The sequence below is a fragment of the Chiloscyllium punctatum genome, chromosome 27, assembly GCF_047496795.1.
Source record: "Chiloscyllium punctatum isolate Juve2018m chromosome 27, sChiPun1.3, whole genome shotgun sequence".
In the NCBI taxonomy this organism is placed as follows: domain Eukaryota; kingdom Metazoa; phylum Chordata; class Chondrichthyes; order Orectolobiformes; family Hemiscylliidae; genus Chiloscyllium; species Chiloscyllium punctatum.
Window position 1 is genome coordinate 49,359,974 of NC_092765.1, and position 22,896 is coordinate 49,382,869.

Consider the following 22,896-nt stretch of genomic DNA (forward strand, 5'->3'; position numbering starts at 1 on the left):
ACAGTGGTAGTCTGGCGCACTGACCTCTACACCGCTGAAGCCAAACACCAACTCGAGGACACCTCTTCCTACTGCTCCCTCGACCATGACCCCACCCCCCATCACCAAACCATCATCTCCCAGACCATACAGAACCTCATCACCTCAGGAGATCTCCCACCCACAGCTTCCAACCTCATAGTCCGGGAACCCCGCACTGCCCGGTTCTACCTCCTTCCCAAGATCCACAAGCCTGACCACCCTGGCCGACCCATTGTCTCAGCATGCTCCTGCCCCACTGAACTCATCTCTACCTACCTTGACACTGTCCTATCCCCGCTAGTCCAGGAACTCCCCACATACGTTTGAGACACCACCCACGCCCTCCACCTCCTCCAAGACTTCCGTTTCCCCGGCCCCCAACGCCTTATCTTCACCATGGATATCCAATCCCTCTACACCTCCATTCGCCATGACCAGGGCCTCCAAGCCCTCCGTTTTTTCCTCTCCAGACGTCCCCAACAGTACCCTTCCACTGACACTCTCATTCGTTTGGCTGAACTGGTCCTCACCCTTAACAATTTCACCTTTGAATCCTCCCACTTCCTCCAGACCAAAGGCGTAGCCATGGGCACATGTATGGGCCCCAGCTATGCCTGTCTCTTTGTTGGCTACGTAGAACAGTTGATCTTCCGTAATTACACCGGCACCACTCCCCACCTCTTCCTCCGCTACATTGATGACTGCATTGGCGCCACCTCGTGCTCCTGCGAGGAAGTTGAGCAATTCATCAACTTCACCAACACATTCTACCCTGACCTTAAATTTACCTGGACTATCTCTGACACCTCGCTCCCCTTCCTGGACCTCTCCATCTCCATTAATGACAACCAACTTGACACCAACATTTTTTACAAACCCACTGACTCCCATAGCTACCTGGATTACACCTCTTCCCACCCTATTTCTTGCAAAAATGCCATCCCGTATTCCCAATTTCTCCGCCTCCACCGTATCTGCTCCCAGGAGGACCAGTTCCACCATAGGACACACCAGATGGCCTCCTCCTTTAGAGACCGCAATTTCCCTTCCCACGTGGTTAAAGATGCCCTCCAACGCATTTCGTCCACATCCCGCACCTCCGCCCTCAGACCCCACCCCTCCAACCGTAACAAGGACAGAACGCCCCTGGTGCTCACCTTCCACCTTACAAACCTGCGCATCAACCAAATCATCCACCGACATTTCCGCCACCTCCAAAAAGACCCCACCACCAGGGATATATTTCCCTCCCCACCCCTTTCCGCCTTCCCCAAAGACCGTTCCCTCCGTGACTACCTGGTCAGGTCCACACCCCCCCTACGACCCACCCTCCCATTCTGGCACTTTCCCCTGCCACCGCAGGAACTGTAAAACCTGTGCCCACACCTCCTCCCTCACCTCTATCCAAGGCCCTAAAGGAGCCTTCCACATCCATCAAAGTTTCACCTGCACATCCATCTTTATCATTTATTGTATCCGTTGCTCCCGATGCGGTCTCCTCCACATTGGGGAGACTGGGCGCCTCCTAGCAGAGCGCTTTAGGGAACATCTCCGGGACACCCGCACCAATCAACCAAACTGCCCTGTGGCGCAACATTTCAACTCCCCCTCCCACTCTGCCGAGGACATGGAGGTCCTGGCCCTCCTTCACCACCGCTCCCTCACCACCAGACGCCTGGAGGAAGAACGCCTCATCTTCCGCCTCGGAACACTTCAACCCCAGGGCATCAATGTGGACTTCAACAGTTTCCTCATTTCCCCTTCCCCCACCTCACCCTAGTTCTAAACTTTCAGCTCAGTAACTGTCACCTTGACTTGCCCGGACTTGTCCGACCTGCCTATCTTCTTTTCCACCTATCCACTCCACCCTCTTCTCCTTGACCTATCACCTTCATCTCCTCCCCCACTCACCCATTGCACTCTATGCTACTCTCTCCCCACCCCCACCCTCCTCTAGCTTATCTCTCCATGCTTCAGGCTCACTGCCTTTATTCCTGATGAAGGGCTTTTGCCCGAAACGTCGATTTCGCTGCTCGTTGGATGCTGCCTGAACTGCTGTGCTCTTCCAGCACCACTAATCCAGTATTAGGAACTTATAGGTGCTGGTGTTCCCATGTATCTGCTGCCTTTGTCCTTCTAGATGGAAATGAATTTGGATGGCTGGTTGTGATGCAGAAATGTCTAAAGTATGTCTGCAGTGCATCTTGTAGATTGTACACACTGCTGCTACTGAGCATCGGTGATGGAGGGAGTTGTTACTTACGGATATGGTGCCGGTCAAGCAGGCTGCTTTGTCCTGGATGGTATCAAGCTTCTTGATTGTTGTTGGAGCTGCACCCGTCCAGGCAAGTGGGGAGTATTCCACCGCACTCCTGACTTGTGTGCAGCTATAAGTGTGTATTTGTCTCTGTCTGATTCATTCCTGATGAAGAAATCATGGGTGAGATATAGGTTAGGGAGGGAAAGGGAGAAGACCTTCAGATCTCTCAGAAATATCACAACAAATGTGGGTGTCTTCAGGAAAAGAAAGGAGATCATTAAGTATAAACAAGTGTATGTTTGTGTCAAAAAGCCTAATATTTTAATAACTTTAATGCTGGGTTTACTCAGGGTGAACCAGGACGACAGGGATTGACGGGCTCTCCGGGAGTGAAGGGTGAAAAGGTGAGTGTGAGGTCTCTCCAGTCGAGTTCAGTGCCATCTTTTGCTTGTTGCAGCTTCATGTGGTTAATGTGTTAATGGTTTGATTCTTGATGTTTGATAGGGACAGGCAGGGCCCCCAGGGAAAGGATTGCCTGGAGTTCCGGTGAGTAAACATTTATATGGTGCTGCTACCAATATTGTAAATGTCCTAGGGCACTTCATAGAAGTGTTTATTAACAAAATGTGACAGTGAATAGGAAGATATCGTATCAGATGACCAATGGTTTACTCAAAACACATCTTAAGGAGCATGTTAAAGCAGATGTTAGACTATTTTCACTGGAGTTGAGAGGAATGAAGGGGATCTCGTCTAAACCTATAAAATTCTATTAGGACAATTCTACTAGGGTGAATGCAGGAAGGATGTTCCTCATGACCAGGGAATCCATAACCAGGATCACAATATAAGGATGCATGGTAGACCATTTAGGACTGAGATGAGATGTTTCTTCACCCAGAGAGTGGTGAGCCTGTGGAATTCTGTGCCACAGAAAGTAATTGAGACCAAAACATCGAATGTTTTCAAGAGGAAATTAGATATATAGCAAACTGTGTTTTAACCAGCACCTTATGAACCAGCACTTTCAATAAGCCACAAAAATTATATATTTGAAATACCAGACGTTTACTGTGTTATCACAATCTACTACAATGTCCAAGTAGTCAGTTGAGGGTGCAAGTGAGAAGGCTGACTGATGGTAATTTTTATTTAATGTAAAGTTGCATTATTATTTGTATGATTCATGCAGTGAATAAAGTGTAACAGTGATGTGTGTACCCTCTGAATTACATTAGTGTGTGTTTTTACATTGATTATGTAGGCGTCCTGATAACTGGCACACTCCTGACCCTATAAGGTGCTGGTTAATGAAAGGTTTGCTGTAATTCGAAGAATTGAAAGGATTAGAGGATATGGGGGAGAAAATGAGAACGGAAATCGAATGATTAGCCACAATCGATTTGAATGGCAGAGCAGGCTCAAAGGGCTGAGTGACCTACTCCTGCTCCTCTTGCCTGTGGTTCTATGACAGTAAAGTAATAAGAGTCAGGGACAGATTTCCTTGGAGCTGACGACTTGGCCATGAAACGTCGGTTGGTAAAAATTCAGTGATTGCAGATGATGGATTACAGTGAGGCCCTGGAGGTACTTGAGAACAAGGATGAAAACGTTAATGTTGCTCCATTGTCCCATTGTGAGCCAATGTCTGACAGTGAGCACACGGTTACTGTCAATTGCTGGAAAATGGAGATTGTTGCAGGGATTGTAGACAATGACTTCAGTTTCCCAGTATTTAAAATGAAGCTATTTCCACTCACCTTGAACTCAATGTTGTGGAAACAGTCCAATAACTGAGGGGAAAAGATGCACCGCGGATGCTGGAAATCTAAAACAAACAAACAGAATGTTGGAGAAACTCCACAGATTTAACAGCGTCTGTGCAGAGAGAAACAAAGTTAACATTTCAAGTCCAGTTCAATTCTTTTTTCAGAAAATAATTGAGGGAGAGTTTACTAATTGAGAGGTGATGGTTGCGTTGAATTGGGTGACATCAGAATAAATAATGTCACCTTGTAGATCAGAGATTAACAGAGACAAAGGATTGATTATTGGAGTTAATAGTGTGGAAGCAAGAAGCTGAACCATGTTTCAGCTGTGGCTGTGGCCCTATCATCCAGTCAGCTCTATGCCAGTGTGATGGTGAGGAGTTAATGACTGGTCTCTGGTCTTTTAACGAATGGCAGTCTCTGGTCATATGTCTTCTAGGAGCAAGTGAGGACTATAGATGCTCGAGATCAGAGCTGAAAATGTGTTGCTGGAAAAGAGCAGCAGGTCAGGCCAGGCTCATGCCCGAAACGTCGATTCTCCTGCTCCTTGGTTGCTGCCTGACCTGCTGCGCTTTTCCAGCAACACATTTTCAGCTCTGGTCACATGTCATGCTGTAATCACAACATAGGGCCTGTCTGCCATCAACAAATCCTGACTGTGTCATTAACTGTCTCCTGGTTGGACCAATAGTATTGACCAGCAACCACAGTGTAATGGGTTACTTCCACAGTGTTGACCCTGTCTCCAGTGGAATGCACTGGAGAGTTGGCCCGTTGATTTCCAAGATCACTACTCTGTCTTTGTGAGGCATGGAAAGATTCCACTCTGTGTATCCCTCTCAACTCATTCCATCCTCCTCTAATTTTCATTCTCCATTTCTGTCCTTACCTTTGACCTTATCTCTTTTCTTCTGTCTGTCCTCTCTGTCTCTCTGTCAGTCCGAGGTCACATTTGGTCAGAATTTATGAATGGTGTAGGTTTTGGATGGAGATAATTAGACTGGTTCAGGAAGAGCACCTTCCGAAAATGATTAAGTTTGGCCTTGTTTACTTTTAGGGAAAGGATGGCATGATGGGAAAACCAGGAAATCCGGTGAGTAAACCCTTGGAATGTTTCATCAGCATCCCGAACTGTCATGTAGTCTGACGCTGATAGACAATTGTGATCCTTGACTTACCCTTTGGTGTGGAAGAGTATTTCACCTGTGCCAGTAAATCTCCCAACATTTAAACTACTTTGAGGTTCAGACTTAAATAGAATGGATACTATTATTGATAAAGGTATATCATAGAAAATTCTCAAAGTGATCTTATTGAAGGTAGTTTCAAAATCAGAAGGATATGAACACCCATGCAGGGTCTTCAGTGATTATCTATGTGCACTCGTTTTATAAATATTCCACAGACACTGAATCCTCTCAATCCAGTTCATGTTTGGCCTTTTAAACTACAGGGTTACTGGCCTGTTCCAGCCTCTTCAGTCTCTCCCTGTAGCTCAGACCCTTAAATCCTAGCAACATCCTTGTGCATTTTTTATGAACCCTTTCAAATTTCACAACATCCTTTCTGTCGGAGGGAAACCAGAATTGCACACAATATTCCAAAAGTGGCCTAACCAATGTCCTGTACAGCTGCAACATGACCTCATAACTCCTATACTTGATGCTCTGAGGAATAAAGGAAAGCATACCAAACGCCTTCTTCACTCTCCTATCTACCTGTGATTCCACTTTGAAGGAATTATGAACCTGCACTCCAAGGTCTCTTTGTTCAGCAACACTTCCCAGGACCTTAAGTGACTAAGTCCTGTCCTGATGTGCCTTTTCAAAATGCACCATCTCACATTTATCTAAATTAAAGTCTGTCTGCCACTTCTCGACTCATTGCCAATCTGATCAAGATCCCGTTGTACTGTGAGGTAACCTTCTTCACTGTCCACTACACCTCCAATTTTGGTGTCATCTGCAAACTTACTAACTATACCTCTTATGTCACATCCAAATCATTTATATAAATGATGAAAAGCAGTGGGCCCAGCACCGATCCTTGTAGCACACCACTGGTCACAGGCTTCCAATCTGAAAAACAACCCTCCACCACCATCCTCTATCTTCTACCTTCTAGCCACTCTGTATTCAAATGACTGGTTCTCTCTGTATTCCAAGTGATCTAACCTTGCTAACCAGTCTCCCATGGGGAACCTTGTCGAACGCCTTACTGAAGTCCATATAGATCATGTCCACTGCTCTGCTCTCATCATTCCTTTATTACTTCTTCAAAAAAACTCAATTGAGTTAATGAGACATGATTTCCCACGCACAAAGCATGTTGACTATCCTAATCAGTCCTTGCCTTTTCAAATATATGTAAATTGTATACCTCCGATTCCCTCCAACAACCTGCCCACCATTGATGTCAGGCTCACTGGTCTATAGTTCCCTGGCTTTTCCTTACTTAAATAGTGGCACTACATTAGCCAACCTCCAGCACCTCACCTGTGACTATCAATGATACAAATATCATCAGCAAGAGGCCCAGCAATCACTTCCCTAGCTTCTCACAGAGATCTAGGTTACACCTGACCAGATTCTGGGGAGTTATCTATCTTTATGCATTTTAAGACATCCAGCACCACCACCTGTGTAATGTAGACATCTTTCAAGATGTGGAGAAAGTGAGGACTGCAGCTGCTGGAAAAGCACAGCTGGTCAGGCAGCATCCGAGGAGCAGGACAGTCAACATTTTGAGCATAAGCCGACATTCTTCAAGAGGTCACCATCTGTTTCCACCCATTCTCTATCTTCCATGTTCTCTCCATGTCCTTCTAAACACTAATGAAAAATACTCGTTTAGTATCTCCCCCCATCTCCTGCTCTCAGCCTCTGTTCACACTTGGAGCGTTGGTCAGATCCCCAAGAGAAAGAGACATAACTCCTGAGATGTTAATCACATGGCAAGGAACAAAGGAAAGGTCTAGCTTTCTTGTACATCCCTGTGCATGTACTACCCACTAAAGGAGAATGGAAGAAATGCTTCAAAGATGTGCTGAAAGGTCAACATGGAGAGGTCCAACATTGAGATCAGTTACTGGGAGGCCATCATCCCAGACCAAACAAGAGGGAGACCAGTCTGTGGGAAGCATCCCAGCATTCTGAGACCCAAGAATGACAACATGAGCAGGAAAAGTGAGAAAGGTGAAACAAAAAAGCTGTGAATAAACAACATATGGACAGAGATCCCACTTGACAACAAAATGTCCTGTATGCCATGGAGTGTGCAGATCCTGATTGATCAGCCATCTTTGCATGCTGGCCTCCCTATTACACCTAGAACCTGTGAATGAATTTTAAAAATAAATGTGCAAAGTTTTGGTTGAACCACGATTGGAGTTCCTGCGAGCTTCACTGAGATGTCTGAGCAAGTGACCTTAAGAAGATTAGCTTGACTTTCGGATAGTGGGCAGACCAGATGCACCAGAATGGTACACATGCTTTAAAAAGTTAAATTACAAGGAGGGATTTCAAAACTAGATTGCGTTCTCTGGAATTTAGAAATTTAAGTGATGACTTGATCAAAGTGTTCAAGATGTTAGAATAGATCAAGAAAACAATTTGCATTGCGTGTGGTGTCTAGGACTCGGACTGTACACTCTAAAATTAAACCTACCTCTTTTAGGGAAAACTTCTGTTGACAAGAAGCACTAAATGTTTCAAACTTGCTTCCACAAAGGGTAACTGGAATCAAAGTATTAAGGAAAAAAGGGTAGAGCTGGGTTCCTGATTGACTATGATCTAATGAATTACTAAACAGGTTCAAGAGAGACTGTATAGTGTCTGCCTTTTCCAGTGTTCCTGTCTGTGCTTTATTGCCAAGAAAGATGCCGAAAAGCAAGATTGTAATATCACAGAGCAGCGAACAGGTGGTGATGCTGGGCTTTGGAAAGCTTTGCATTTTTGCCTGGAGTTTGAAGTGTTTATACTGACACTTGCACAAGTGGCTTGACCCTGAATTACAAACTCATTACAGAAACTTTCATCCCATGGCATTCTGCATCCAAATCCTTAAGTCTGATCATAAAGTCCTACAGCACAGAGACAAGCCTGTCAGCCCAAACTGATCTATGCTGAAAAAAATGTCCATCCTCATTTACCCCATTTCCCTGCACTTGAACCATATCCTTCTAAATCTTTCCTATCCATGTATTTGTCCAAATGCCTTTTAAATGTTGATAACGTACCCACCTCAACCACTTCCTCTGGTAGTTCCATTCCATTTTTCTCTGTGTGAAAAAGCTGCCCCTCTGGTTCCCTTTTAATCTTTCCCCTCTTAAACTGATGCCCTTCCATACTTGATTCCCCAGCCCTGGGAAAAAAACTGAGTGCATTCACTCTATCCATGCCTCTCGTCATCTTACACACTTCTGTAAGCTCCCCCCTCAGCCTCCTGCACTCGAAAGGAAAAAGTCCTAGCTGGTCTAACCTCTCCCTAAAACTCAGATCCTTGAGTCCTGGCAACATTTTTGTACATGTCCCTTGCACTCTTTCCAGTTTAATAATGTACAAGCAATTAAAGAGCATTTTTATCCAAGTATATTTTTATGTTTAATAAACATGTTAAAAATATTACTAAAGTTCACAGAACATGGAAAGAAACACAGAGTCCTTTAAAATGCCTCAATGCAGCCCTTCCTACATTTTACAATCACAGGAGAGATCTGGAGATGCATCTTCATTATCTGGAGTCTGCAAGGCTATCCTGAAAGATTGGCAACCAATATTGAATATCCCTTATCCTTTATTGTCATTTGTGCTCCAGTACAAAAGTACAGATGTGTTGGACATTTTGAACAACTTGAGGATAGACAAATCCCCCGGGCCTGACGGGATATATCCTAGGATTATGTGGGAAGCAAGAGAGGAAATTGCAGTACCGTTGGCAATGATCTTCTCGTCTTCACTGGCAACGGGGGTGGTACCAGGGGACTGGAGAGTAGCGAATGTTGTGCCCCTGTTCAAAAAAGGGAATAGGGATAAACCCGGGAATTACAGGCCAGTTAGTCTTACTTCTGTGGTAGGCAAAGTAATGGAAAGGGTACTGAGGGATAGGATTTATGAGTATCTGGAAAGACACTGCTTGATTAGGGACAGCCAGCACGGATTTGTGAAGGGTAGGTCTTGCCTTACAAGTCTTATTGAATTCTTCGAGGAGGTGACCAAGCATGTGGATGAGAGTAGAGCAGTGGATGTAGTGTACATGGATTTTAGTAAGGCATTTGATAAGGTTCCCCATGGTAGGCTTATGCGGAAAGTCAGGAGGCATGGGATAGAGGGAAATTTGGCCAATTGGATAGAAAACTGGCTAACCGGTCGAAGTCAGAGAGTGGTGGTAGATGGTAAATATTCAGCCTGGAGCCCAGTTACAAGTGGAGTTCCGCAGGGTTCAGTTCTGGGTCCTCTGCTGTTTGTAATTTTTATTAATGACTTAGATGAGGGAGTCGAAGGGTGGGTCAGTAAATTTGCAGATGATACGAAGATAGGTGGAGTTGTGGACAGTGAGGAGGGCTGTTGTCGGCTGCAGAGGGACTTAAATATGATGCAGAGCTGGGCTGAGGAGTGGCAGATGGAGTTCAACCCTGCCAAGTGTGAGGTTGTCCATTTTGGAAGAACAAATAAGAATGCGGAATACAGGGTTAATGGTAGGGTTCTTAGTCAGGTGGAGGAACAGAGGGATCTTGGGGTCTATGTACATAGATCTTTGAAGGTTGCCACTCAGGTGGATAAGAGTTTGTAGGAAGGCCTATGGAGTATTATCGTTCATTAGCAGAGGGATTGAATTCAAGAGTCGTGAAGTGATGTTGCAGCTGTACAGGACTTTGGTTAGGCCACAGTTGGAGTACTGTGTGCAGTTCTGGTCGCCTCACTTTAGGAAAGATGTGGAAGCTTTGGAGAGGGTGCAGAGAAGATTTACCAGGCTGTTGCCTGGAATGGAGAGTAGGTCGTACGAGGATAGGTTGAGAGTTCTCGGCCTTTTCTCGTTGGAACGGCGAAGGATGAGGGGTGACTTGATAGAGGTTTATAAGATGATCAGAGGAATAGATAGAGTAGACAGTCAGAAACTTTTTCCCCGGGTACAACAGAGTGTTACAAGGGGACATAAATTTAAGGTGAAGGGTGGAAGGTATAGGGGAGATATCAGGGGTGGGTTCTTTACCCAGAGAGTGGTGGGGGCATGGAATGCGCTGCCCGTGGGAGTGGTAGAGTCAGAATCATTGGCGACCTTTAAGCAGCATTTGGATAGGTACATGGATGGGTGCTTAAGCTAGGTTAGAAGTTCGGCACAACATTGTGGCCCGAAGGGCCTGTTCTGTGCTGTATTGTTCTATGTTATATGTTCTATGTTCTATCTATGTACAGTGAAAAGAGTTTACAATGGCTGCCTTTATTGACGCCTAGGTACAAATCTCAGAGTCAAAAAATTAGTGTTGTTAGACAAAGAAGATTAAAAGGAAATATGCACTCACAGTTGAAAAAAGAACAGTTATTGTTCATATATTTCTAGTCTACCTGTACCCTCCTAGAAGTGATTAATGGGGACAGTGTATTGGGAGATTTATTCTGCATCAAACTACATGCTATTCCTGTCCTGGGAGTGTTTGATGGGACAATGTACAGGAAGCTTTACTTTTGTTTAATTTCAGTTTGAAAGAGTAGTGTAAGCCTTACTCTGTATCTGACCCCATGCTGTCTCTGTCCTGGCAATGTTAGATGGGGGCAATGTTGAGGAAGCTTTACTTTCATGTTAAAAGAGTTAGGGAGCTTATCATTCAGGTTTAAAGAGTAGAGAGAGCTTAACCTCCAGTCTGAAAGAGTACAGGAAGCTTTACTCTACATCTAACCTTGTGCTGCATCTGTCCAGAGAGTGTTTGATTGGGATGGCAGGTTATATCTGACTAAATTGCCCTGTGTCATAAACAGAAATTACTGGAGAAACTCTGGCAGCATCTATGCAGAGAAATCAGAGGTAATGTTTCCTATCCAGTGACCCTTCACTGGAGAAGGACCATATTGGACTTTTTATGATCACACACTGGTCAAGGTTTCCCAATATTAAATAACAGGACAGACTTGAATGGCCGAATGGCCTATTCCTGCTCCTACTTATTATGTGTGTTCATATAAATGTCTGCCCATAGCCGATTTAGTTATGGCTCTGTAATCCTGTCTTCATGATTTGGGTTTGGACGAAGGTAGTTGAAGGGTTGGCAGTGAAGCTATGCCAGTGAGTGCAGGGGATACCAGGCCTGAGACCTTTAACATCCACAATCTGCCTGCCTTACTGTGAGTACCATCAGCAGTGGGGCCTTCCGAGGACTGCTCGGCAGTCTGCTCCAGCCCATTATTGTGTCTCTACCTGATGGTTGTGTTTCCCTGCAGGGTGCAGCAGGAATTCCAGGACAACCAGGAGCCGTTGGGCCAAAGGGTAACAAGGTGAGTGTTTCCCATTTCCTGTACCGTTTTCACTCCTCGCAGTCAGCCTCACGTTTTATCATTTATAGCTTTGCTTTGATGTTCTTCATCGTGTCACAGCAGTGCCACTGGTCAGAGCAGGTACCCTGCACCTCACCCACCCCAGTCAGAGCAGGAAACCACCTCCCGGTGCAGACCTGCTACCTAATGTTAGCAGATACTCAGACAGACAGCAGCAATGGAATGGTTTCAGTAGCTGGGCCAGATGAGGGACAGCCAGCACGGATTTGTGAAGGGTAGGTCTTGCCTTACAAGTCTTATTGAATTCTTCGAGGAGGTGACCAAGCATGTGGATGAGGGTAGAGCAGTGGATGTAGTGTACATGGATTTTAGTAAGGCATTTGATAAGGTTCCCCATGGTAGGCTTATGCGGAAAGTCAGGAGGCATGGGATAGAGGGAAATTTGGCCAATTGGATAGAAAACTGGCTAACCGGTCAAAGTCAGAGAGTGGTAGTAGATGGTAAATATTCAGCATGGAGTCCAGTTACAAGTGGAGTTCCGCAGGGTTCAGTTCTGGGTCCTCTGCTGTTTGTAATTTTTATTAATGACTTAGATGAGGGAGTCGAAGGGTGGGTCAGTAAATTTGCAGATGATACAAAGATAGGTGGAGTTGTGGACAGTGAGGAGGGCTGTTATCGGCTGCAGAGGGACTTAAATATGATGCAGAGCTGGGCTGAGGAGTGGCAGATGGAGTTCAACCCTGCCAAGTGTGAGGTTGTCCATTTTGGAAGGACAAATAAGAATGCGGAATACAGGGTTAATGGTAGGGTTCTTGGTCAGGTGGAGGAACAGAGGGATCTTGGGGTCTATGTACATAGGTCTTTGAAGGTTGCCACTCAGGTGGATAGAGTTTGTAAGAAGGCCTATGGAGTATTATCGTTCATTAGCAGAGGGATTGAATTCAAGAGTCGTGAGGTGATGTTGCAGCTGTACAGGACTTTGGTTAGGCCACATTTGGAGTACTGTGTGCAGTTCTGGTCGCCTCACTTTAGGAAAGATGTGGAAGCTTTGGAGAGGGTGCAGAGAAGATTTACCAGGATGTTGCCTGGAATGGAGAGTAGGTCGTATGAGGATAGGTTGAGAGTTCTCGGCCTTTTCTCGTTGGAACGGCGAAGGATGAGGGGTGACTTGATAGAGGTTTATAAGATGATCAGAGGAATAGATAGAGTAGACAGTCAGAAACTTTTTCCCCGGGTACAACAGTGTGTTACAAGGGGACATAAATTTAAGGTGAAGGGTGGAAGGTATAGGGGAGATGTCAGGGGTGGGTTCTTTACCCAGAGAGTGGTGGGGGCATGGAATGCGCTGCCCGTGGGAGTGGTAGAGTCAGATTCATTGGCGACCTTTAAGCGGCATTTGGATAGGTACATGGATGGGTGCTTAATCTAGGATAGAAGTTCGGCACAACATCGTGGGCCGAAGGGCCTGTCCTGTGCTGTATTGTTCTATGTTCTATGTTCTATGAGGTACCAATGGCACTGTCCAGCAGGGAATTGGGGGAGATTAGCCTCACCCCATAAACCCATTAGGGATTGAGTCTCTCAATTGCCTCCTGCGTTCTCAAATGCAAATGAGGGCCTCCGAGACCAGGACCAGGACATGTTTGAGAATTTGAATTCAATTTTAAGAATTTGGGAATAAGAGGCTAGCATCTATATAATAACAATTCAATGGTGTTGAATTGTTAGAACCCAGCTGGTTTTCTAATGGGTCTTACTTGGTCTGGCCAGTATGTAACTCAGGTCTGGCACCAGTGTAGTTGATTTTTAACTATCTTCTGCATAGTCTACAAGACACACAGTTAACCTCTAAAGGGAAGCAGTCAGTGCAGCTTGGTCACTCATTCAAGCTCCCAGTAATGATTCTTCATAAACAATTAAACTGACAGCTACGAGGTTTCACCAATGGAAGTGCCCTCATGGGCTTTTGAAGGTGAGTTACTCAGAACCCTAAATGTGAAAGCAACATTACTTCAGAAGAAAAACAATAGGAAAATGTGAGCAATTCTTTAAAAATCAAAATTCTACCTTTATCTTGTGTTTTAGGGACAAGCTGGAGAACATGGGATCCCAGGTCACCCAGGAGCCCCTGGTGTGGGAGTACCTGGCATACGGGTAAGTGTCATCAACTCTTTCGACGCCAGCAGCTCCAAACACCCCTTTTCCAAGCACGAGTCAGCCGCTCGAGCCAGTGTCGCAACAGCTCCGGGATTAAAACATGGAGAATGTTGGATTCTCTCCCCAAGCCACTCTTTAATAATATGGTAAAATTAATGAGAACATTCCCTGAACGAATACACCTCCAACCCTGGAAAATCCAGCCCTGCACCCACAGATGTAGACGACTAGATTACGGTAGACAGGCTGGTCAAGAAGCTAATTATTGGCCAGTGGCTGGAGTATAGGAGCAGAGAGGTTATGCCAGTTAGGCTGCAGTTGACTTGCTACTTACAGTTCCAGTCCCTACATTATAAGAAGGATGTAATTACACAAGAGATAGCCTTCAACTACAAGAGAATATAGATCGTTTGGTCACATGGGCTGATCGGTGGCAAACAGAATTCATTCTGCATAAATGAGGTGCTGCACTAGAGCAGGACAAACAAGACAAGGGAATACATGATGAATGATAGGACCCTGGGAAGCACCTGGGTGTGCATGTACACTGGCCCCTAAAGTGGTTAAGAAGACAGATGGTGTACTTGTCTTTATTAACTGAGGCATTAAGTTTAAGAGCAGGGAATTATGTTAGAACTATATAAAGTGCTGATCCAGACACAGCTAGAGTAATGTATGTAGTTCTGGAATGCATGTTATCGGAGGGATGTGATTGCAGTGGAGAGACTGCACAGAGATTTACTAAGATGTTGCTGGACTGGAGAGTTTTAGTGGCGAAGAGAGATTGGAGAGACTGGGGTTGTTTTCCTTAGAGCAGAGGAGATTGAGAGGGGATATGATTGAGATGGATAAAATTATGAGGGGTATAAATAGGCGAGACAGGAAGAAACTATTCCCCTTGATGGAGCATGAATGACCAGGGGATATTGATTGAAGGTCAGGGACAGGAGTTTTAGTGAAGGTATGAAGGAAACTTTTTCACCCAGAGAGTGATGGTAATCTGGAACTGACTGCCTGTCACAGTGGTAGAGGCAGAAATCCTCCTAACATTTAAGAAGTGTTTGAATGTGCATCTGTGATGCCAAGGCATACAAGGCTATGGGCCAAGTGCAGGAAAATGGGATTTGAACAGTTAGGCGGTTGCATTTGACAGGCATAGAGTCGATGGGTTGAAGAGCCTTTTTCTGTATGGCAGATCTCTAAGACTTTGTGACTCTGAAAAACGATACACAAAAGATTCATGAGGATTTTGCAAGTCTGCGGAACTTTAGTGGTGAGAAAAACTTGGAACGGCTGACGTTTCCTTTGGGATGAGGCCGAGGGGGCTTTAATTGAGGTATGTAAGCTGGGAATTTGTGTTGCAAACGTTTCGTCCCCTGTCTAGGTGACACCCTCAGTGCTTGGGAGCCTCCTGTGAAGCGCTTCTGTGATGTTTCCTCCGGCATTTATAGTGGTTTGTCTCTGCTGCTTCCGGTTGTGAGAAGCGGCAGATTCAAACCACTATAAATGCCGGAGGAAAGATCACAGAAGCACTTCACAGGAGGCTCCCAAACACTGAGGATGTCACCTAGACAGGGGACGAAACGTTTGCAACACAAATTCCCAGCTTGGCGAACAGAACCACAACAACGAGCACCCGAGCTACAAATCTTTTCCCAAACCTTGAGGTATGTAAAATTATGAGGGGCCAGAATGGCATGGATTGGAAGAGGACCTATTTCCATTAGCAGAGAGATCAATACCTGGGAACCGAGAGTTAAAGGAATTTGCAGAAGGTTAGAGGTGTGTTGAGGAGTGAACTCGAGGTGATAGATCACTGGAACTCACTGCCTGAAGGGCTGGTAAAATGCAGATGTTCTCCCTACGTTTAAAACAAAAACACATGGATGTCTGTTGTGTCGCGCCGTAATAGTTAGGACTGCAGAGGATCACATTTTCCCATAGGCTCCGGCACCTTGAGGTAGCATCACAGAATAATTACAACCCAGGAGGAGGCCATTTGGCCCATTGTGTCTGAACTGGCTCTCTGAGCATTTTTGACTTAGTGACGAACTCCTGCTTTATCCCATAATCCCGTACGTTGTTCCTATTTAAATAATCACCCCGTGCCCACTGGAATACCTCCATTGAACCTGTCTCCACCACATTCCAGACCAGAACCACTCACTGTGTCAGAAGGTTACTTCTCACCTCATATCGTTTGGCAAGACTGTGTCCTCTAGCTCTCAAATCATTAATGAATGGAACAATTTCTCCATATTCACTCTGTCCAAACATTTGATGATTTTAAAACCTTCTATCAAATCTCTTTGAAACTTTCTGTTCTCCAGCAAAGCAATTCCATCTTCTTCAATGTATTCACATAATGGTTCCCCTGGAACCATTCTTGAAAAGCTTGTGTGTACTCTCTCCCACATATTCACCTCCTTCCCATCTTTTGATGCCCAGAGCTAGACACAGTACTCCAGCTAAGGACTAAGTAGTGTCCTATATAGGATCATTAGAACCTCCCTGATTTTGTACTCTGTGGTCCCATTTGCCTGCTCAGATTGAATGGTGCTCTTGAGCCCATCTTGCGGGAAGTGAGATATTCCTGGGAGTGACCACCTCAGAACTGCAAGCCTGTGATGTTTTCGGCCCAATGAGACAGCAAACAGTCCTGGGAGCCTTAGCCTTAGTCCTGGTTGAGACCCACAGAACATGAGAGTTCCTCAAAATGGAGGCACTCCAGGAGACTAATTGAAAAAAAAGATTGAAGAGCAGGCAGGAATGTGTGTTGCAACATTGGGCCCTTTGATACTCACAGCCTTTTCTCTCTGGGGAAGGGACCCTCGAGGTTCTGCTTAAAGATCTTCGCCATGTAAGTGATGACCTCGGCTTGTGGCTGGACTGTCACTGACAAGACACTATTGAGGGCAGAAATTCACTCCCCTTGGGGGCCTGAAGACTTCTTTGAGCCTCTCGATCCCATTCAGCAGCTTGGCCTGGGCAATCCTCCTCAGTTGTGGGTCCGAGGAGTGGGGTCATCTCAATGCAGCTCCCCACTATTTACCCAGGCTCTTCACCCCAGCATCCCAAGGCCAAGAAAAGAAGTTACCCCCTTTGAGTCATCACATGGTGAATTGTCACCAATAGGAAGGTCTCCTGACATCTAAAAGACTGACTGCTGTTTGTATTTCGCAGGGAAAAGATGGAGAAACCGGAGATACAGGGTTACCAGGAAGAAGAGGCCTGCCAGTAAGTGTTTCACTGCATTTACTTCCACTGTGTTAGCCTAGTTCATCAGCTTCAACTGTCTGGAGACAATGATACATGAGGAAGGGGTATGGAGTTGAAGGATCTGACATGATCATATTGAGTTGGTGAACTGGCTCGAAGGGCCGAATGGCCTACTACTATTCCTGGTATCAGTACTTCTATACTGTTTCACAGATACCAGTTCAGCGCAGGAGGGTGTTACCTGAGGGAAAATAGAGGAGAACATGATAGAATGATCATGAATGATAGAGTGAACCATCAATGGGACATGGGTGTCCATATCCAGTCCAACACAGTATATTGCATCATTTCAATCCCAAATAGTTCTGTTGTGAACATATTCCAAATGTTCCTGGGGGACAGCATTGGGATCTGTCACCAGTATTCAAGAATGACCCAAGCAGTGACTTTACTGATTCTGTAGTCATTAGAAGATTAATATTGACTGGATTCTAAATTTCACATCTTATCATTATTCTGGAATCCATCAATTAGCAGATGATTAGTTGCTCCCTGAACTCTCTGGATCATTGCCTTCACTTTTCAGGTATATTCTAAGTCACAGCTTTTTTTCAGTATTCAGAAGATGATATCTTTAGCCATTTGAATGCATTTGAGGCTACACATTAGGAGGGCAGACGACATACGATCATTTGACTGTAATCTGAATGTCCAGCCTAAAGCTGTGGAGGGCATGGGTAAAAATCCTATGGCAGCAGCTAATGGAATTTAAATTCACTTCATTAAATCTAAAGTGAAAGCTAGAGTCAATGATGATGACCATAGAAAATATCATTATCTGGTTCAGGGAAGACAATCTTTTTGTTTATTCATGGGATGTGGGCATTGCTGGCTGGGTCAGCGTTTATTGCCCATCCCTAGTTGGCCTTGGGAAGTTGGTGGTACGCTGTCTTCTTGAACCCCTGCTGCAGTCCATTTGATGTAAGTGTACCCACGATCTCCAGCCTTCCCTGTCTGGCCTACTTGTGACTTCAGATCCACTGCAGTATAGTTGATGTTTTAGCTACCCTTGACAGTGAGCTCACAAATTAGCCTGCTGAAGAGCAACTAGGAAGGTGCAACAAATGCTGGCCTCACCAGTGACACCCACATCCCTCAAAATAATATGTTTAGAAGATGATGTTCTTCATGGGTTGATGTGTTGGCAAGGAGTGGCAAGAATTTGGGCTTGAGGTGAATAGAAGTGGAAGGTCACCTGACCAATGGTCCAGGATTGCATTAAACAGTTGGCAATTCAATGTCCCCGCTATTGGGAAAACGTTGGAAACCATCACTGATAAAGCTAACGCGTAATGCCAGACAGGTTATACCAATAATCTCAATTGATTGTGGATGACATGACAACATTTCATGGACCCATGTACCTCTCTATAAACTGTTAAATTAGATCAAAGGTTTGGATAAATCTTCCTGGTAACCCTTTCAAGAGTGAGGGATAATCTGATCAAGGTTCAATTACTTGAAGGATTAGAGGGAAACTACTTCCTCTTGGAAGGGAGTCCAGAACAAGGAGTTACAATCTCAATAATTGATCCTGGCTGTTCAGGGGTGAAATTAGGAAGGGTTTCTCCACACCAGGCACAGGGACAATATGGAGTGTTCTCCTGCAGAACACTATGAATGCAGGGGGACCTCAGAGCTCACAGGATTGAACTGGCTAGATGTTTAATGAATGCAGTCTGAGGAGTCTGGAGTGAAGACAAATTAATGAAGTTGAGGTGCAGAGCAGTCAGCATCAGCTTACACAGCAGAATACCTCAAGCTGAATTCTGACATCTTTTCATCCAAGATTTGGCGGCATTTGTCTGTTAAATATAAAGATGACTGTCAAGGACAGTGGAATGACCCACCTATGATGAGAATCTATTTATCACTGTCAAATGTTCTCAATTTTTGAATTCTCCCATCAGCTGATCTAACTTCTTTCATGTCTGTTTGTTTCCAGGGTGTGCCAGGAGCTAAAGGTGAAAAGGTAAGCCTGTGTGAATGAGTATATCTTGTGAAATGTTCAGATTATGGGGCAGCCAACACTCTGCAGGTAAAGTGGCTGTTTGGTACAGGTCAGTTCAGTAGAAGCAATGTTTTGGCGCAGTGTCTCCCTCCACTCATGTTCACCATTCCAACAGCCCTTGGCTGACTACATGGAGTAGATTGCTGTGTAGAGTGTGGACCATTCAGCCCCCTTGTATCTGTGTTCCTTCTGTCCCCAGCTCCAATCTTGCAAATCATTTGGAAGCTGTTAAGCCCCATTGCTCAGATTTCCCTCATTTCATGGGGTGTTGGAATCCTGAATTTGACGTAGTTTCATCTAGGACTATATATGGGTCCTACATTCTCACTCTGAGAGAGGGACCGAAATGGCACCTTTGTGTTCAATGGTTGTGTAATGACAGTGTGTGGACCAGGTAAGTGGGAGTGGGTGGTCCCACAGCAGTGTCCAAATGCTGGAACCTCTGGAGGAGAGGGAGGCATTGAGACTGACTCAGCCTGAAGGCACTCACCATGGCCACGTCCTACAACACTGAGGAAGATGACAGGGTGCAGTGAGGAATCTCAGGGTACTCAAGCCATCTAGGAGAGGGACTGTGGGTACTCCCTGAGCCTCAGTCACCAGTGCAGATGCCGAATGCTGTCAGACAAGCATACTCCAGTGAGAATATGTTCTCCACTGTGTGGCTCCCAAAAGGGTCCATATGACACCAAGTTATATGGCCATTAACCAAGGCCTTAACTAGCTTCTGTGAAACCCCTGAGAATCTCATCTGGAGGCAAAACAGCATCAGGCAGCAGTTCTGAAGGGATGTCCCACTCCTTACCTGTAAGTACATCCTTTTCCAATCTTCGGGGCTGTTTGCTGATAGTCTTGACAATATCAGCAAATACAGGGAGCTGTGTAAATGTCAGTCAGTTTACTCATCCCCAGGTCTGTGCACAACGGCAGCACTGAGTCTGCCTGGGACAAAAACTGAAAGAGGTGGGCTGCTGCCAAGAAGGTGCAGGAGAGGATGTGTAAAGTGGGGGCGCAGGGTGTTTGAGTGAGCAGAGCAGACACAGAAGAAGGGTGGAGGCTATGTGAGTACTTGCACGAGTGTTAGAGAGAGAGAGAGAGACAATACTTTTGTGAATGGAAAAGGAAATGGGGGAGAACAAATGAAAAAGGGAGAGAATACAGTCAGACACGAATGGACCAACAGAGAGAGTGAGCTGGTCACAAACCCACACCTAGCCTCTTGCTCAAGCTCCCTCCCTAAAAACCTACCCACAAAGTAGGTTGGGGCATGAGGAAAATCCCAGGCTGAAAGACAACCCATTCCGACGTCCATTTTTACATGAATCTGTCAGGGCCAGCTCACAGAGCGAATTGAAGTCAGCATTAGTTCAACCATACCCTTTAGCTCAGCCCTACTTCCACCCCATTCCCTGGTGGCCACAACTTGAACCATCGGCTCCCTCTATTTGTTGTTCTGTTTCTTAGTTAAAAAAGGGTTTGATTAGTTAGCTCTGCTGATTGCTACCTTTTAGTTTTGTTAATTACTGATTTAAATTATCGGTTATTTCCCTTAGAAATATTTTCCTGAAATTCATGTTTACTGTTTCCTGTTAATCTTAACTTTTTGAAATTTCGTCACCAGCCCCATGAGATAGAATTTGGAATGTAGATTCCCCCTTGCAAAAGTGTTGGAATAATCTGGTTTAGACAATGCTTTACTCTGTACCTGACCCCATACTGTCCCTGTCCTGGGAATGTTTAACAGAGACTGTGTAGAGAGAGCTTTACTCTCTCCCTGACCCCGTGGTCTCCCCATCCTGGGAATGTCTGATGGAGACAATATAAAGATGGCATTCACTGTAATATTTACCATTGCTGCTGTCCTGTTCTCACTCTGCTGTGTATTAAAATAATGATGCTATTAACCACTGAACCTTGACCTTGTGCTGCACAGGGAGCAGCAGCTGAGCAATGCATCTGTATCAATGGGCAACCAATCCCAGGAGGAGATGTGCGGTATCCTGGAGATTCTGTAAGTGTCTTCAAATTAATAAGGAGTTGTGTAGAGTACATGATGTCCTGCAACCATAGATATACTGTAAATCCTAGTGTACAAGTCATGCCTATTTTTAGATGCTGAAGTAAATCTTTAGGCTTATACTCAGTGCACAAATCAGTGTGACATTGAACACCACTGCCATTTTCCAGTTAATAAATGTATGTCATCTAACCCAGAGGCAGTTAATCAGCACAGAAATACATGTTTGGGTTATTCTCCCCGACCAAGTCATGGGATCATGCAGTTGATACAGAATGTTGCCGCAACAGTGCTCTGAGGCTTAAGACAAACTCACACAGAGCTGATCACACATGGTGACCAATGAATTGAACGTTTTACACATTGCAAAATGGTAACTACCCACACCAGCATTGCCAGTTCAAACTTTATACAGTCAGTGTACACATTGACCCCTGGTTTATTTGAAGGATTTTTCAAGACTTCAAAGGGATGTCTGGTTTCGGTGTAACTATACTTCCACCAAGATGGAGGTCACTGAGCAAGGGAGCTGAACAGTTCTCTGGGATCACCTCCAATAGATGGCGATGGTGAGGGAGAGCAACCCAATGGGTACTCATGAGGAAAGAGTGTATCATTCTGAGGTGGATGGAAGACTGATAGGGAGACAGAGAGACAAATGAATCCCTCAAGACAATGTTACCCACCCATTTATTCATGTACATAATGTAAATCATTCTTTGTTTGTCCTTAATTTCTCTTCTTGTTTTTGTTGACATAATGCTAGTGAAATAAAGAATCTCTGCTTTATCATCTTTGGGCTGTCAGTGTGTTCAAATTTCCTGTTTCACAAGGATCCTACAAAAACTGGGATTGGTTGTGTAGCTCAGCTGGAGTCCCACAGGTGTGACAAACCCAATCGGTCTAATTTCCTTGCATTGATTTCATTCGAAACCAAACCCAAGGAGGTATGTGAGGTGGAAATAAGCTTCCCTACAGATGTTACTTCCAGGACCTCTCACCTACCTTTTGAGGGATTGTACGTCCAACAGGCTCTTGGCCTGATCTTCAATGTTGTAAGGGATAGGTCCATCTCTCCTAGCACCACACACCTTCCCTGATAATTTAACCCATTACTGCAGATATAACCCACTGAAGGCTGACCAAGAAGAGAGAAAATGGCAGGGAGAGATTGGGAAAAGCAGAGATGGGCAGAGTTTGATATTTGTTCTTTAGACAGTTAGGCTTAGGGTTCAGTAAATTGCTTTCACAGTGAATAAAAACCACACAGGTAGGCAGAAAATCCAGTTCCATACAGAAGTCTAGCATTTTGAATGGGGTGGCACTCTGTCTTTTGTTGAGCACTAGCCTGAAGGAGAGACTTTCAGCAAATACTTTGGTAAGGTTCTGTCTCGATTGCTGTTCATGGCTGGTCGCTACGTTATTCTGCTTGTATTGATGTATTGCCCTGTATTTTGATGAACTGCAGGGAGAACATGGCCACCCAGGTGCTCCGGGTGATCGGTTGTTGTGGTCTCTGGGACCTCTGGTGAGTGTCATTTCCTACACAGTTGGCTCTTTGCCTTGAGTTGTCTGTCCTATGGTTAGACTGACAAACAAAAGCTCACCCCCCTTCAGAGATCAAACCACAATCTTTGTTTACAGATGACATAAAACATTTTTCTCAATTGATTTTCTTCAGGGCCCGCCAGGACCACCAGGCCCACCAGGTATGCCAGGGCCACCCGGCCTGCCAGGGTTACCGGGAGGTAACGGCCGACAGGTAAGAGGATCAGAGGAAGCCCATACACAGAGAACAGTGACAATGTGTGCAACTTGGCAATGGGGATAAACGTAACACGGTGATATAAACCAGACCCTCACTGAGTATGCACCAGACCCTCCCTGTGGATACA

General features: G+C 45.2%; 1 protein-coding gene across 2 annotated transcripts in view; it reads left to right on the forward strand.

Annotated features, from left to right (window-relative positions):
- Positions 1 to 22,896, forward strand: part of col16a1 (collagen, type XVI, alpha 1) — a 367,062-nt gene that overhangs the window by 243,830 nt on the left and 100,336 nt on the right. For both annotated transcript variants that reach the window (XM_072548617.1, XM_072548616.1), the window contains exons 32-41: positions 2,632 to 2,685; positions 2,786 to 2,827; positions 5,108 to 5,143; positions 11,484 to 11,537; positions 13,623 to 13,691; positions 16,878 to 16,931; positions 18,919 to 18,945; positions 20,918 to 20,995; positions 22,470 to 22,529; positions 22,683 to 22,763. In XM_072548617.1, the coding sequence (XP_072404718.1) occupies positions 2,632 to 2,685; positions 2,786 to 2,827; positions 5,108 to 5,143; positions 11,484 to 11,537; positions 13,623 to 13,691; positions 16,878 to 16,931; positions 18,919 to 18,945; positions 20,918 to 20,995; positions 22,470 to 22,529; positions 22,683 to 22,763 (555 nt within the window). The remainder of the gene's footprint in view (positions 1 to 2,631; positions 2,686 to 2,785; positions 2,828 to 5,107; positions 5,144 to 11,483; positions 11,538 to 13,622; positions 13,692 to 16,877; positions 16,932 to 18,918; positions 18,946 to 20,917; positions 20,996 to 22,469; positions 22,530 to 22,682; positions 22,764 to 22,896) is intronic.